We start from the raw sequence: 12,969 nt of genomic DNA on the forward strand, positions 1-12,969 counted from the left end.
ATCAGCTGTCCCCATGAAATACAACTGACAAAGACATGAAGTGAAATTTCCACAATATTACTTATAAGACCTGATTACAGTTACTTGAGTGCTTCTCAAGTGAGCTCCCCTCCAATTTTATTCACATAGTTTCCTCTGGGGAAGGAATGGGCCTTGAAGTGCTTTAGAGAACATTTATTATAAAAGATAGGCTGTAGATTAAAGATTTTTCATTCCAGGTGCAAAGACCAACTAATAATGTGGCATGCTTTAACTGCTTGCTCTTAAGTCAAACAGTATGTTGGGATAAGATGGTGTGAAGGTGTAACCTAAACTATTGTGACATCGGCACCGCTGCTTGCATAGCAGGCTTGTGAAACCGGTGCTTGAGCCCGCAGGAGAACTGACACCATTCAGACTGCCGGGAAATCCCACCTGATTCGCCGCCTAAGGTGTGTTGTCTTCATATCCGGCTCAGCAACCCCAATCCCAGGTCGTTTTACATAGCTTAATTGCGTTTACATGGAAAGAAGAAGCAATTTTGGATGAAACGGTGCAGCAAGCGAAACGTGGAAAGACAAGACCTGACTGCGTAAAAAAAAAATAAGACAGAGGGATCAAATTCAGAAAGGATGGAAACGAATGGGATCGAAAAGACAAATGGTAAGAAGCATTTTGATTTCTATACCATTGTGCACATTAAAGTGCGTCTTTCATTCGCTGGATGTAATTTTGCTCCAGAATTGTCCAATACTGAATAATCCCCGGGCCAATATGGCACATGGCTTTTAGACTTCTACTTCTTACAGTTAAATTGTTGCAATTAAACTTTTATCTTCACCACCTGCGGATATTTAGCCTACTTTATTGAACGACATGTGGAATAAGATCAACCGTAGGCCTATACATTTTAAGAGTCGGTCATACTCTGCCAAAAGGTGTGGCCCCTTTTATTCTGCCCGGTTTCACCTTTCTGCAATCCAAACCAAAACAGCGCACCACCTCTTTAACCACAGAAGAAAACACCCACTTCAAGCACTGTTATCAAGAGGCGATAAATGCTCCTGCATCTATCTCTTCTTGCCAATCAGTGTGTTTGTTGCCCTGTTTGCACCTGTAAACTTTTTAAAACTTAGTAAAATAAAGCTTTATCGGGTGCATTTAAATCTCAGCACTTGGCACAATGTCACCACTAGATGGAGTCGAGAGTCAACAATAGCAGGACCACACTGGACTTATAGACACTAACTTTAGTTGTCATGTAGCTTAAATTGTGATTCTTTAGCTAATTAAGGCATTGTGAGAATTAGATTTTTATGTAGCTGCTAATGTAACCTAACTATTGTTGAAAGTCTATGTATTTATTTTTCTTACTAGTAGACTATTTAGACCTATTGCTGCGCTTAGGCTACTAGTAGGCTAGCCTATTGCCTCCTGTCACTTGTAGTCCTAGATATCTTACTGTTATGCTTTACTGATTTAAGTCATTTGTTCCTCAAATTTAAGTCGTTTTGGATAAAAGCGTCTGGCAAATTAAGTAAATGTATTAACCTCACTGCCAGGTTATTATCTAAAGTTAACTACGGGGTCTTCAAAATTGATCAGCTCCTTCTCCTGAAATAATTTATGAAATTACTTAAACTGACAGAAGTTTTGAACCACCTCGTCTTGCAAACAAATGCTGGTGTTAGGACTTGAGATCATGCTGTCAGCTGACAGTCTGAAGGGGAGTCCCGACAGAGATGAAAGTGAACTTTGAGTGGGGCAGGTACACGCACTCCCACACACTGGTCGGCCACACCGCCTTGGGAACAACACTGTCCGGTAGCGTTTCAGCACCTCAGGCACCATGAAATGCCTGCAAAGACAACCCAAACTGAGCAGATCTGAGGAATTACTCCACTATGCCAGAAGCCAGAAGGCGATCCAAATGAACGTAAAGCTCCTAGGTAGGCAGATATTTCAACTATATCTTGTAGCAGACGTGGCGTCGGAGGGGGAAGTGCGTGAGAAGTGGAAGATGGAGGTAAGTTAGGCCTATAGGAGCAGCAGCAACATATCAGGGAGGGAAAAATGGGTAAGAAAATACATTTGAAGTTACCGGGATGACTGCGAGAACGAAATCCACCTGGCTGCTGTAAAACTGACTGGGAGCAAGGGCGGAGGCTATTTGGAGTTCTGTTGGATAAACACTACGTTGGATTAAGGTCAAACGTGACGATGTCAGTCTAGTTGATGTTGAAATAAGTGGAGTAATCATTGTTAGATGTGTCTTACAGACACAATTAAAGAAGGGAATGGAAATATGCCAAGGCAAGGCAAGTTTATTTGTATAGCACATTTCAACAACAAGTGCTTTACAAACTAAAGCATAAAAGCAGCAATAGGAAATAAAAACAGGGTAAAACAGGACAGTAAAAATCACAGTGCAGTGTACGATATTGATCTACAGCATCACATTTGATTTAATTAAAGGCAGTGTTAAAAAGAAAATTCTTCAGTCTTGATTTAAAAGAACTGAGAGTTTCAGCAGACCTGCAGTTATCTGGGAGTTTGTTCCAGATATATGGAGCATAAAAACTGAACCCTGCTTCTCCTTGTTTAGTTTTAACTCTGGGGACAGAAAGCAGACCTGTCCCAGACGACCTGAGAGGTCTGGGTGGTTCATAACGAAACAGAAGTTCAATATTTTGGCCCTAAACCATTCAGTGCTTTAAAAAACAACAGCATGATTTTGAAATCAATTCAAAAGTGCATAACTGAGTTAGATGGCTACAAAGAGTCATGTTTCCCATTAACTGGAAGAGTTCCAGTAAAAGAGTATTGTAGTTTAACAAAGTTGTTGACAGTCAAATAATATTCAGGATTAGTGGCAGAGCAAGGTGTGCAACAAGATCTGTTATGTTGTGTTTTGAATCAGAAGTCCTGCCTGACACAATATTCTTAGATCATATCAGTTATCCAGTAAGGACCTTTGTTCGTGAACCCATTCAGTGCAGGCATTGTTGGAAATTTGGTCACAGCTCGCTTCTGTGTAGACACGATATTGGGATGTGTGGTGAATGTGGAGATGAGATGTGCAGCGGCAGAAACTGTGGAAAAGATGTGTAATCAGTGTGGGGGGAGTCATGAAGCACTGCAAGCAGACTGTCCAGAGAGAAAGAAAGAGATTAGAGGGCATGAGGACTGTAGGTCAAGGTAGGAGTATGAGTAAGGACAAAGTTCTTAGCATTTCTGGCCTTAGTGATTAACTGGGCTGCAGAGACAGAAAGGAAATCTGAGATATTAGAAATAGTTGATGCTGCGAGAACGTTTTTGGATATCGTGGGAGTTCCTGGAGAGGCAGTGCAGGGGTGTTGAGACAGGCTTTTAGTCCCTCATAGAGCCTAGATTGAGTAGGTTAGTTTTATTAGAGAATGGGATGAGGGATGGGGAAGAACTTTCCCTAATATTTTAGTTTTTATTTTAGTTTTGAGAATTGCATCTTATTTTCAATCCAGATAAGGATACAAACCAACAAAGACGAAAAAGATGTGACCAAGGGGTTATCCAGGGTCAGACCAAACGCTTTGTTATTACAGTGTAGGCTACGTCTCAACTTGTTTATAATGTGTAAAGCAATAAAACTGTGCGCGGGAAGGGGCTTGCCTTGGTTGCATTCTTGGCTTGTGATTTTGTGCATTCAGCTCAGTAGATTTGCAGGAAATTTTGCATTTAATCTCTGCTCCTCGGTTCCACAGGTATGGAGGGTGATACGGACCTCAAGTTCCTCCTGCAAGGGGGAGATCTTCTCAAGGTCCGCTCTCCATCCTGGAAGAAGTTCCGCCACTTCAGACTCCAGGAGGACTGCCAGACCATGTGGCACGAATCAAAGAAACCCTTCAGGACAAACCAGACCTGTGAGTGCTGCCCCAGCATCCCACCTGCATGTGTGTGACAATACAACTAAAACTATCTTTGATATCTTTTCCCAGGTCAGATGGATTTTTCTTCATGGATAATAAAAGTGAGAGAATGATCACAGAGCTATAAAATATTATTTCTGTCTGAAAGTCCTTGGTATTATCACACGCAACTGGGTTGTTAATGGTAGCAGTGACAAGTTTTCAGGGTGTGTTTATCAAGATAGTATTTTTTGTAGTTTGAAGGAGTGGTTGTATTTTCCCCTTGGATTACATCCATATGCATATTTTCATGCAGTCACAGTGCAGTCACAGTTGCCATGTGAAATAACATGCAACAACTCTGCACAAGTGACTGAAAATGTGGATTTTTCAGTTCTCACAAACGTCTAATGTGACGTCAGTAAACAAACAGCCGGTTTATGTTTATCAAGCAGGCTGGTCTGTGATGTCTAAAGTAAGATTTACAAATGGGCACAATAATTTGTTTTAATCCATACACAAACACTAAGCAATTTGAACTAAGCGGAGGCAAGTGTTGTGTCGAAGATGCATTTCCTACCCGTTAGGTTCAACCAGAATCCGCTGGCTGGATTGGCTGTTTTCCCAGCAAAACAAGTCCACCACCTAGCAGTAGTTTATTTAAAACATATATTTATATTTATAGGCTGCAGTATTGAGTCTATGTTGGTAATGCACATGGTCTAATCGAGTGGTGACAAGCTATTCTGTCTAGTTAGAAAAATGTAATTCCACACAGATTTCACAGAAAGCCCACCACTAACACTTAAACGCAGCATGCGTTTGTGAATCTGTGTGAAGCTGGAAACTGGGAAAGCAGTCTCAAAACTCTCCATGCAAATGTAACCTAACCCTTGCGTATCAGGTGATCCGAGCACACCCAGATCACACACATTTAACAATCTGTAAATAAATACAAAGGAACGTCACATAGTTTGACATTTTTATGCACAGGAAGCTTTTTGAAAGCGAAAATGATCAACTCTGTGAAGCTGAAGTTAAAGATCTGTACGTAAAACATTCATATTTATTCAGGTTGTCATGTGCGCATTTGTAAAACTCTTTTAATTTTGTGTTTGGTGTTTGTGTGTGGATTGGACATGCATCTGTGAGTACACAAAATTAAATATTGTGTACAGTTGTAAATCTTATTTTTATTGTAATACACATTTGTAACCATTTTTGAGTTTAATACCTCTCCCTACAGAATTGCCCTTTTTTTTGTTTTTTTTTTTACAGTCCTATGGCATAAGATTTAGTGTAAAATGACATTTGCAACTCTTCTCGTGTCTCCAGTTTCACTTGATGAAATCTCAGCTGTGCGAATGGGCCGTCAGTCAGAGGGTCTGAGGAAGTACACAGAGGAGCAGGAGGAGGGTCGCTGCTTCTGCATCATGTTCAAGGGCCGCCGCAAGAACCTGGACCTCATGGCCAGCTCAGAGGAGGAGGCCAAGCAGTGGGTCACCAGCCTGAACAAAGTGGCGTCCAACATAAACAACCTCAGCGTCCAGCAGAGGACAGGGCAGTATCCTTGTCATGATATTGGAGGTTAGACTTTGAACATGACTGATTTTCAGCAATGCACAGGAATAACCACTCTGGTCCTTATAGGTGATATTAGTCATAACCGATTACAGAAAGCAGACAATTTTTCTGCTCCTTACATTAAAATCACTTCAGTTGGATCATCAGCTGCCTGAGGAAAGCAGACAAGAACCATGATGAAAAGCTGAGTCAGTTAGAGCTCAAAAACTTCCTGCGTCTGATCAACATCAAGGTGGATGACGACTATGTGGAGATGCTCTTCAAGGTGATGATGACCTCCAAGCTCTTAATATCTTCAGGAGCTAAAAAAAATATTAAAAGTTATTGCTACAGTTTTCATAGATAGATGTAAATTTAGAAAAAAAATGAAGATGAAATAAAAAAATCTTGATGAAAAATGTACCCCCTACCTTCTTAAGACTTAATAACATGTTCAGGTTAACTAGTGTGGACCAACTTTCACATTACATTTCCATCATACAGAAATGTGACAACTCAAAATCTGGATACCTTGATGGAAAGGAGATTGAAAACTTCTATCACCTGTTGACCAATCGGGAGGAAATTGCCGTGATCTACGGGGAGTACGCTAAAACTACTGGCTTTATGAGTCCTGAAAACCTGGTGGACTTCCTGATGAAAGAACAGATAGAGAAAGCCTCACTGGCGGACGCACACAGGATTATCGAGAAGTATGAGCCAAATGAAAATGGTCAGTACCTTTATCTGAAATAACGTGTTTGTGTTTCAGGTTGTTACTTTCAGCATCACAGCCAAATCACTGAAGACTAGCCGTGGTACTCTGGCTACTTTCTTTTAATTATTCATTTTCATTTTTGGTATTATAATGATGTAATATTGATTATAATAATCTTAATCACTTACTAAGTGCTTTCACAAGGCAGAAAATAAAACACAGATAAAACAAAGAATATATATATACAGTTAAAAGAAAAGAAAAATAAAGTTAACTAAAATCAGGAAATGCTCTCTTGTAAAAATTTGTTGTTAGAATGATGATTTTTTTCTCTGGCATGCTGTTCCAGAGCCTCGGGGCCCTGATTGCAAGTGCTCCTTCCCCTTTAGTTTTAAGTCGGGCCTCTGGAACAGATCTCAGCCTGAGGGTGTCATAGTTCGTGTCGATGCGTATGGTACTAAAAGGTCAGAGCTATAGCAGGGAGAGAAAAGTAAACAGTAACATTTTAAAATATATTCTAAAACATACTGGGAGCCAGTGTAATGAAGCTAAAACAGGGGTGATTTTTTTTTGTTCTGGTTCTGTAGTCTGGCAGCTGAGTTCTGGACAGTCTGTAGTAGATCAGTAGGTTTTGGGGTCAAGCAGTAATCCAGGCTTGATGGGATGAGGGCGTGTAAAATGTTCTAAGCATCCTTAAAATTTTACATTGTTAGTATTTTTTTATATTTCTAAGATGGTAAAAATGCGATTGGACAAGCTTTGTGGTGTGCTTCTCAAAACTTAAATTAGTCAAACCAGATGCCAAGATTCCTTGCAACAGGCTTGATATGATCCACTAGGGAACCAGCAATTATGCAATTATGTATTGCATTTGTGATTTCAGAATAGCCCTTTAGATTACATTTTTGATGTAATTTGGAACACAGTGACTCAGGACTAGGAGATTTAAACCATGGTGCAGTAACAGGAGCTCTCACTGTCCAGACACCTTTCTCAGTCTTTTGAACCATAAGGCAAAAAATAGCCTCCTTTGTCTTTATCAATATGTAATATGTGCAGGAATCCTATGTTGAGTAAAAGAGAAACATTTGGCCAATGAGACCTGTAGTTCCAGGGACTACAGATGCAGAATAGCCTTTTGACTAACTCGGGTGCATTTACAGCAATGTTTATTAATGTGCACTGTCCCTGTTAAACCAGTTAACACAAAAATACTGCTCTGTGGGTCGGACCTAGAGAAACAAGAGATGATTGACATGTAGAGAAACAGGCTTAAATTCTCTAACTGGTACTAATACGCCACTGCAAAGATATACAACAAACAGCAATTTTCCAAGTCAAATATCATGCTGGGAAGCCAACTAACCTGTTAGACAAAGCCCTTTTATCACTAGAGCCTATAGTGCCTACAAGATAAACTTAAAAAACATGCAGTATGCAAAGAGAACAGTGTTGTTGGTGCTCTTACGGTTAAGTAATGTATTACATGAATGTTTTACTTACATACACCACAGCTAGGACATCTTATGTCAGGTTGCGAAGCCTATTTAATGTTGCATTTAAGGTGCAGAAGATATCTCAGCTGATTCACACACAAACTTTTCAGCAAGGATCTTTATTTATCTTTATCTTGGATTTCAATATGAAACCAGCACAGGCGTAATCAACTCTTCTTAAGGGAGAGTGTATATGTATTACACTCACACGCCTGTTCGGCCTTGTCCTTGTGTTCTTTCAGCCAAAGAGAAGAAGCTGCTGTCCAAAGATGGCTTCCTCATTTACATGCAAAATCCAGAGGCCTCGGCCCTCAGTTCAGATCACAAAGAAGTGTACCAGGACATGAGCCAGCCGCTCAGCCACTACTTCATCTCCTCCTCCCACAACACCTATCTCATGGAGGATCAGCTCAGTGGGCCCAGCAGCACGGAGGCTTATATCAGGTAACGGCTTTCGTCCAACCTGTAAGAATCTGCCCTTCAAGTCTTGAACTCAGCTGCTACAGCTTTGATGTACTGGTACAATCACTGCAGGTAGTTATTCAACTTTTGGTCTCTGGTTAGCTCTCTATCCCAATGGGAGGAGGCTGAGGGTTAGGGAAATATGACTGTAGTTTGAGCAAAGCATCTGTCTCAAAGCAATATGAGGATGAACTTACGCTGTGTAGTTCACGAAGGAGAAAGTGCAAATAAGTCAGCAACACTGTCCCGGATGATTAGGAGTGGCCTGTTTTAACCTGGCCATCTGTTGGAACCTTTGGACACGACTTGTATGCACTGGCTGAGGAAAATGAAACCATTTGGATCAGAAAATAAACAAGTTTGTAGCCAGTATTGGTACAAAATATCCTGTCAAAAATAAACCACTGCCTCACCAGAAATAAAATAAAAAATGAAACGCTAATATAGAAATCTGTTTGATGGTGGAAGATGAGTTATTTCTACACTTTTTTATATTGGTTCACTTAACTTCCAAGTACCCTCTCGGTGTGTTTCATCATATTTTATTGGCTTGTTTGTTTAAATTCATCACAATCTGCATGTTTATGTAAATAAGTTATTAGTTATTTTAACCACCTGGGGTTTATTAACAACAGGCTGCTTTACAGAGCCTCTTTGTAGTCCAACTATTCAGTCACTAATGCTGGTTGTGACTCTCTCAGGGCTCTGCTGAAGGGCTGCCGTTGTCTAGAGCTGGACTGCTGGGACGGGTCAGACGATGAGCCGGTGATCTACCACGGCTACACACTCACTTCAAAGATCCTCTTCAAAGACGCGATCCAAGCCATCAAGGAGTATGCCTTTAAGGTACAGTTAGTATCCATTATCATAAAATATCCATTAGTACTCTACTTAAGTTTTCCTCATCTGAATTCTCTGTGTCCACAGATGTCCGATTACCCAGTTATCCTCTCCTTGGAGAACCACTGCAGTGTGGAGCAGCAGAAAGTCATGGCCCACCACCTGAGCTCCATCCTGGGTAGTGCACTTGTCACTTCCCCCCTGGGGGATGGCATGCCCACAAACTTCCCATCTCCAGAGGTTTGTATCTACTCTTATCAATGACGGATGCATGTGATGATATCAGTCACTCACACAGCTACACTGTGTGTGTGTGTTTGTGTGTGTGTGTGTGTGTGTGTGTGTGTGTGTGTGTGTGTGTGCATGCGCATACCTTCAGGAGCTAAAGGGGAAGTTCCTGATCAAAGGGAAGAGGTTAAACAAACTTGAGGCCATCTTTGCTCCTGAGGCGGCAGAAGCTGATGACATGGACGTGACGGAGGAGGAGGAGTCGAATGATGAGGATGAACAGAAGGCGAAAAGCAAGGTGGGGGCTGTCACATCAAGGACGAGTGAATAAATCCTCTCACTTAGCACATTTTTAGCATTAGCAGACATTTCTTTTCCTTTTAATGTGCAGAAGAAAAAGAATCTGAAACTAGCGAAGGAGCTGTCCGACATGGTGATCTACTGCAGGAGCGTCCACTTCCACGACTTTGACGACGCTAGACAAAACCTGAGCTTCTACGAGATGGCGTCCTTCAAGGAAGGAAAGGCCCTGGTGCTGGCCGAGGAGTCGGGTGAGGAAGACTTTGTTTCTGGATTCACTCAAGTGTTTTATTGTAAAGATACATGTTATCTTAAGGATATTGCTGTTTCCAAAAAATTCTGTAAATTTGTCTCAGCTTGATAACAAGTTCTTGAATAGGGCAGATTTTGAAACAAATATGTAAACGTGAGTTAATCATTAATTAACTTCCTCAGGGACATCTCCCTGCAACTAACCCTAGTAAGCTTAAGACCCTTGCCTTATCTTTCCTCCTCAACCAAAGCCAGAAACTCCCCTTCTCTGCCTCCTCAGCCAGCTCCCTCATGGCCTTCCTCAACCTTGCCCCCTTGATGCCCATAGCTCAAGCTCAGGGTGGATGATTCCACAAAGCCTCTGCAGCCAACCTCAGCAGTAACATTTGCCTGCTGTCCTCTGCACTCAGCTGTCAGCTCCGAGTACTTATCCTTTTTCCGGTCGAAAGCTGCCTCCATCCCAGCCTCCCATCAGCAGCTGTTGACCATAGGACAACGTCTGGCCGAAGAGAGGTTATGATGATCTCTAGAAACTTGAGCTGTCGTTCCAGGTCAACCCTCAGATTCCAATTGCTCCCAGGGGTCAGGGTTGTTTTCCCTCTCTGAGTGGTGGCCTTTGTTGCTCCTCCTTGCCCGACAAAGTGAATCAGGTGTTAAGAGGACTTGGTTGTGACGCCATCCATATCGACCCTGCGCCAGCGCTGTCTTACAGCTGGACAGGATGTGCTGCAGACCTGGGTCAGGGTCATTGCAGAGTTAGCATCTTTCCTCTGAGCCGTACCACATATGCAGGTTGCCTGGATAAATAGCTACTGAAAGCAACAAAATTGAATTGAACATTTTCTTTCCTATATAGTTATGATGGTACCTCGGTCAGAAAAAAGTGTATAGAATGATGCACAAAAGTTGAATCAAACTTTCAGCTGAGTAGATAACTCTGTTCCACTATCTCATTGTGTTCTTCACAGCTAATGCCTACATCCGGCATAATGTGGACAAGCTGAGCCGAATCTATCCATCAGGCTTCAGGACCGACTCATCCAACTACAACCCGGTGCCTCTGTGGAATGCTGGCTGCCAAATTGGTACGTAGTCCAGACTCTCACATGCATGGCCAATCACTTATCTTTGATTCATCATTGTGCATCATCTTGTTATTCCTTTTCAGTGGCCTTAAACTTCCAGACAGCCTGCACAGACATGGACATTAACCAGGGCAGATTCCTGGTTAACGGAAAGAGTGGCTACATCCTGAAACCGGCCTACATGACCGACAGAGCCACAGAGTTTGATCCCATCACCCTGACCCGAGGAGAATGGCTGAAGCACAGGATGCTCCATGTCATGGTGAGAGTTTCTCTCTCTCACACGCACACAAACATATGCTGTAGAATCCTGTTGAGAATCCTGCTGTCCAGATCTTGAAGGATCTTTTATTATCTGACGGGATGTATCCCCCACCTGTCATCAGATTATATCAGCCCAGCAGCTCCCCAAGGTGAACAAAGACAAAAACTCCGTTGTGGACCCGCTGGTTAAAGTACAGGTGTATGGAGTGCCGGCTGATGTCGCTGAGAAAGAGACCAGTGTAATTGAAAACAACGGTACCTTTCTTTTCCAACACTATATACATATATATGTTTTGTACTGTACTTGTATTTTTCAATGCAGCTCTGTTTAAAAAGCAGATATTGGTCATATAAATACTTTTGGAGGTATTTCTTCTAATTCTAACAGATTGTTAAATGAAGGTAGCCAATGCAACATTTTTATTACAGTTACAATGCTGTTTGACATTTTTCAGCCAGCTAAAGCTAAAGGGAAACATCAATGTTAGGCTTCAGAAACAACTCTAGAGTCATGGTAGAACATGTTCCTTCCAGTAGTAGCCGCAATAGACCAGAATGAAAGTGCAGCCACAAAACACATTCTGAGTCAGCTGTAAGAGTGTTGTTTCTTATTTACTGGAAAAAACTCCTGCTCTGCCTTCCCTGTGTATTATCTGTTTTTAATATCTAAGACCCCACACCCTCTGTGGGGGGCATGTCGAAATGCATTCTGGGAAGTGTGGGAAGCCTTAATAGCACAAGTAGACCAGGCAGGTTGAAAGATGACCAAATAACTCCTGGAATGTGCTGAACATCAGAATTAATGATGCACAACATCTGTGATACATCAAGTTTCCGACCGCACATTTCTTCTTTTCTGTTTGAGGTTTTAACCCAACATGGAATGAAAACTTTCAGTTTGATGTGTATGTGCCAGAGCTGGCACTGGTCCGTTTCCTCGTTGAAGACTACGACTCCATGTCTGATAACGACTTTATTGGACAGTACACACTTCCATTCAACAGCTTAAAAATGGGTAAGTGTTAGCAACTGGCAGTGGATATTTGTAGAATTGTTTTTCACACTTTATAAATGAACAGAGGCAGAAACTCTCCCTTCTCTGGTCGAGCATAGACAACTCAGTTCACACTCTGCACAACGAGTTCTTCATATTCTCCTTTTTCTGATCACTGACTGGAACCACTTTGTGCTCCCACACAGGATACAGACATGTGCCTCTGCTCAATAAGAACGGAGACGTTCTCCCCTCAGCTGGACTCTTTGTACATATCATGGTCGTTGGTGCTGAGTAAGAAGTCGCCGACTGGCATGTTCACAAGGACCTCCATCACACAGCCATATTTTATTTGGTTTTAATTGTTGCTATTTTATAGTTTTAGTTCATGATTAACTTATTGGCTTGATTCCATTAGTTTGAGCAGTTACTGTAAAAGTCAGATAAAAGCACATTATTCTCAAAGGAAATTAGTCTCAATTTAAACTAAAGATCTCCATCCGCAAGTAGAAATTAATTGTATTGGCAGGTGGGTTTTGCATGCAAATACTGTACATACTCATAATTACACTTAATACTTATGCAACACATTACAGGGACTGTTATACAAACTGTTTTAACTGGTTTGTGTGAGTTGCACTAGTATTACGCTATATTCAGGTTGAGATGGCATTGGACTTTTTTAAGACAGTTTGTGTCTCTAATTTCTGGTCAGTTAATGAATTGTTTGTTTAAATTATTTTTTATTTTAAAATCACCATTTTATGTGCCTTGTCTTCATCAGTAATTTTAGCCATCCAGTATCCTTATTTTTCATGTAACATCATCGACAGTTCTTCTTTATCTTTTTACATATCAAGATGAAGATTAAAGTTTTAAACATGACAACCTGTCGACAAACTTT

At 41.4% G+C, this 12,969-nt stretch overlaps 1 protein-coding gene across 3 annotated transcripts; it reads left to right on the plus strand.

Annotated features, from left to right (window-relative positions):
• The first annotated feature begins 283 nt into the window (after window positions 1–283).
• On the plus strand, window positions 284–12,958 carry LOC119902482 (1-phosphatidylinositol 4,5-bisphosphate phosphodiesterase delta-1-like). 3 transcript variants are annotated; one of them, XM_038718698.1, is made up of 15 exons: window positions 284–642; window positions 3,720–3,878; window positions 5,199–5,427; window positions 5,583–5,712; window positions 5,931–6,159; window positions 7,883–8,084; window positions 8,804–8,948; window positions 9,030–9,182; window positions 9,322–9,468; window positions 9,562–9,721; window positions 10,691–10,807; window positions 10,891–11,069; window positions 11,194–11,326; window positions 11,937–12,086; window positions 12,272–12,958. In XM_038718698.1, the coding sequence occupies exons 1-15, from the start codon at window positions 612–614 to the stop codon at window positions 12,361–12,363; spliced, it is 2,256 nt and encodes a 751-aa protein (XP_038574626.1). In that variant the 5' UTR covers window positions 284–611; the 3' UTR covers window positions 12,364–12,958. The 3 variants fall into 3 exon arrangements, with proteins under 3 accessions (XP_038574626.1, XP_038574625.1, XP_038574627.1); XM_038718697.1 differs by lacking the exon at window positions 284–642 and adding an exon at window positions 1,749–1,928; XM_038718699.1 differs by lacking the exon at window positions 284–642 and adding an exon at window positions 1,933–2,005.
• Window positions 12,959–12,969: the final 11 nt, after the last annotated feature.

Source organism: Micropterus salmoides, unplaced genomic scaffold, assembly GCF_014851395.1.
Source record: "Micropterus salmoides isolate LMB-PRFRI ecotype aquatic unplaced genomic scaffold, ASM1485139v1 Ms_hic_scaffold_14, whole genome shotgun sequence".
NCBI lineage: Eukaryota > Metazoa > Chordata > Actinopteri > Centrarchiformes > Centrarchidae > Micropterus > Micropterus salmoides.

What these genes read in the sequence shown, in the direction of transcription:
- LOC119902482 (XM_038718697.1), top strand. Translation starts at nt 1,829, where the DNA reads ATGAAATGCCTGCAAAGACAACCCAAACTGAGCAGATCTGAGGAATTA. An exon ending in ATGTGGAGATGCTCTTCAAG is followed by an intron (nt 5,713 to 5,930) that starts GTGATGATGACC and finishes TCCATCATACAG; the next exon opens with AAATGTGACAACTCAAAATC. An exon ending in ATTCAACAGCTTAAAAATGG is followed by an intron (nt 12,087 to 12,271) that starts GTAAGTGTTAGC and finishes GCTCCCACACAG; the next exon opens with GATACAGACATGTGCCTCTG.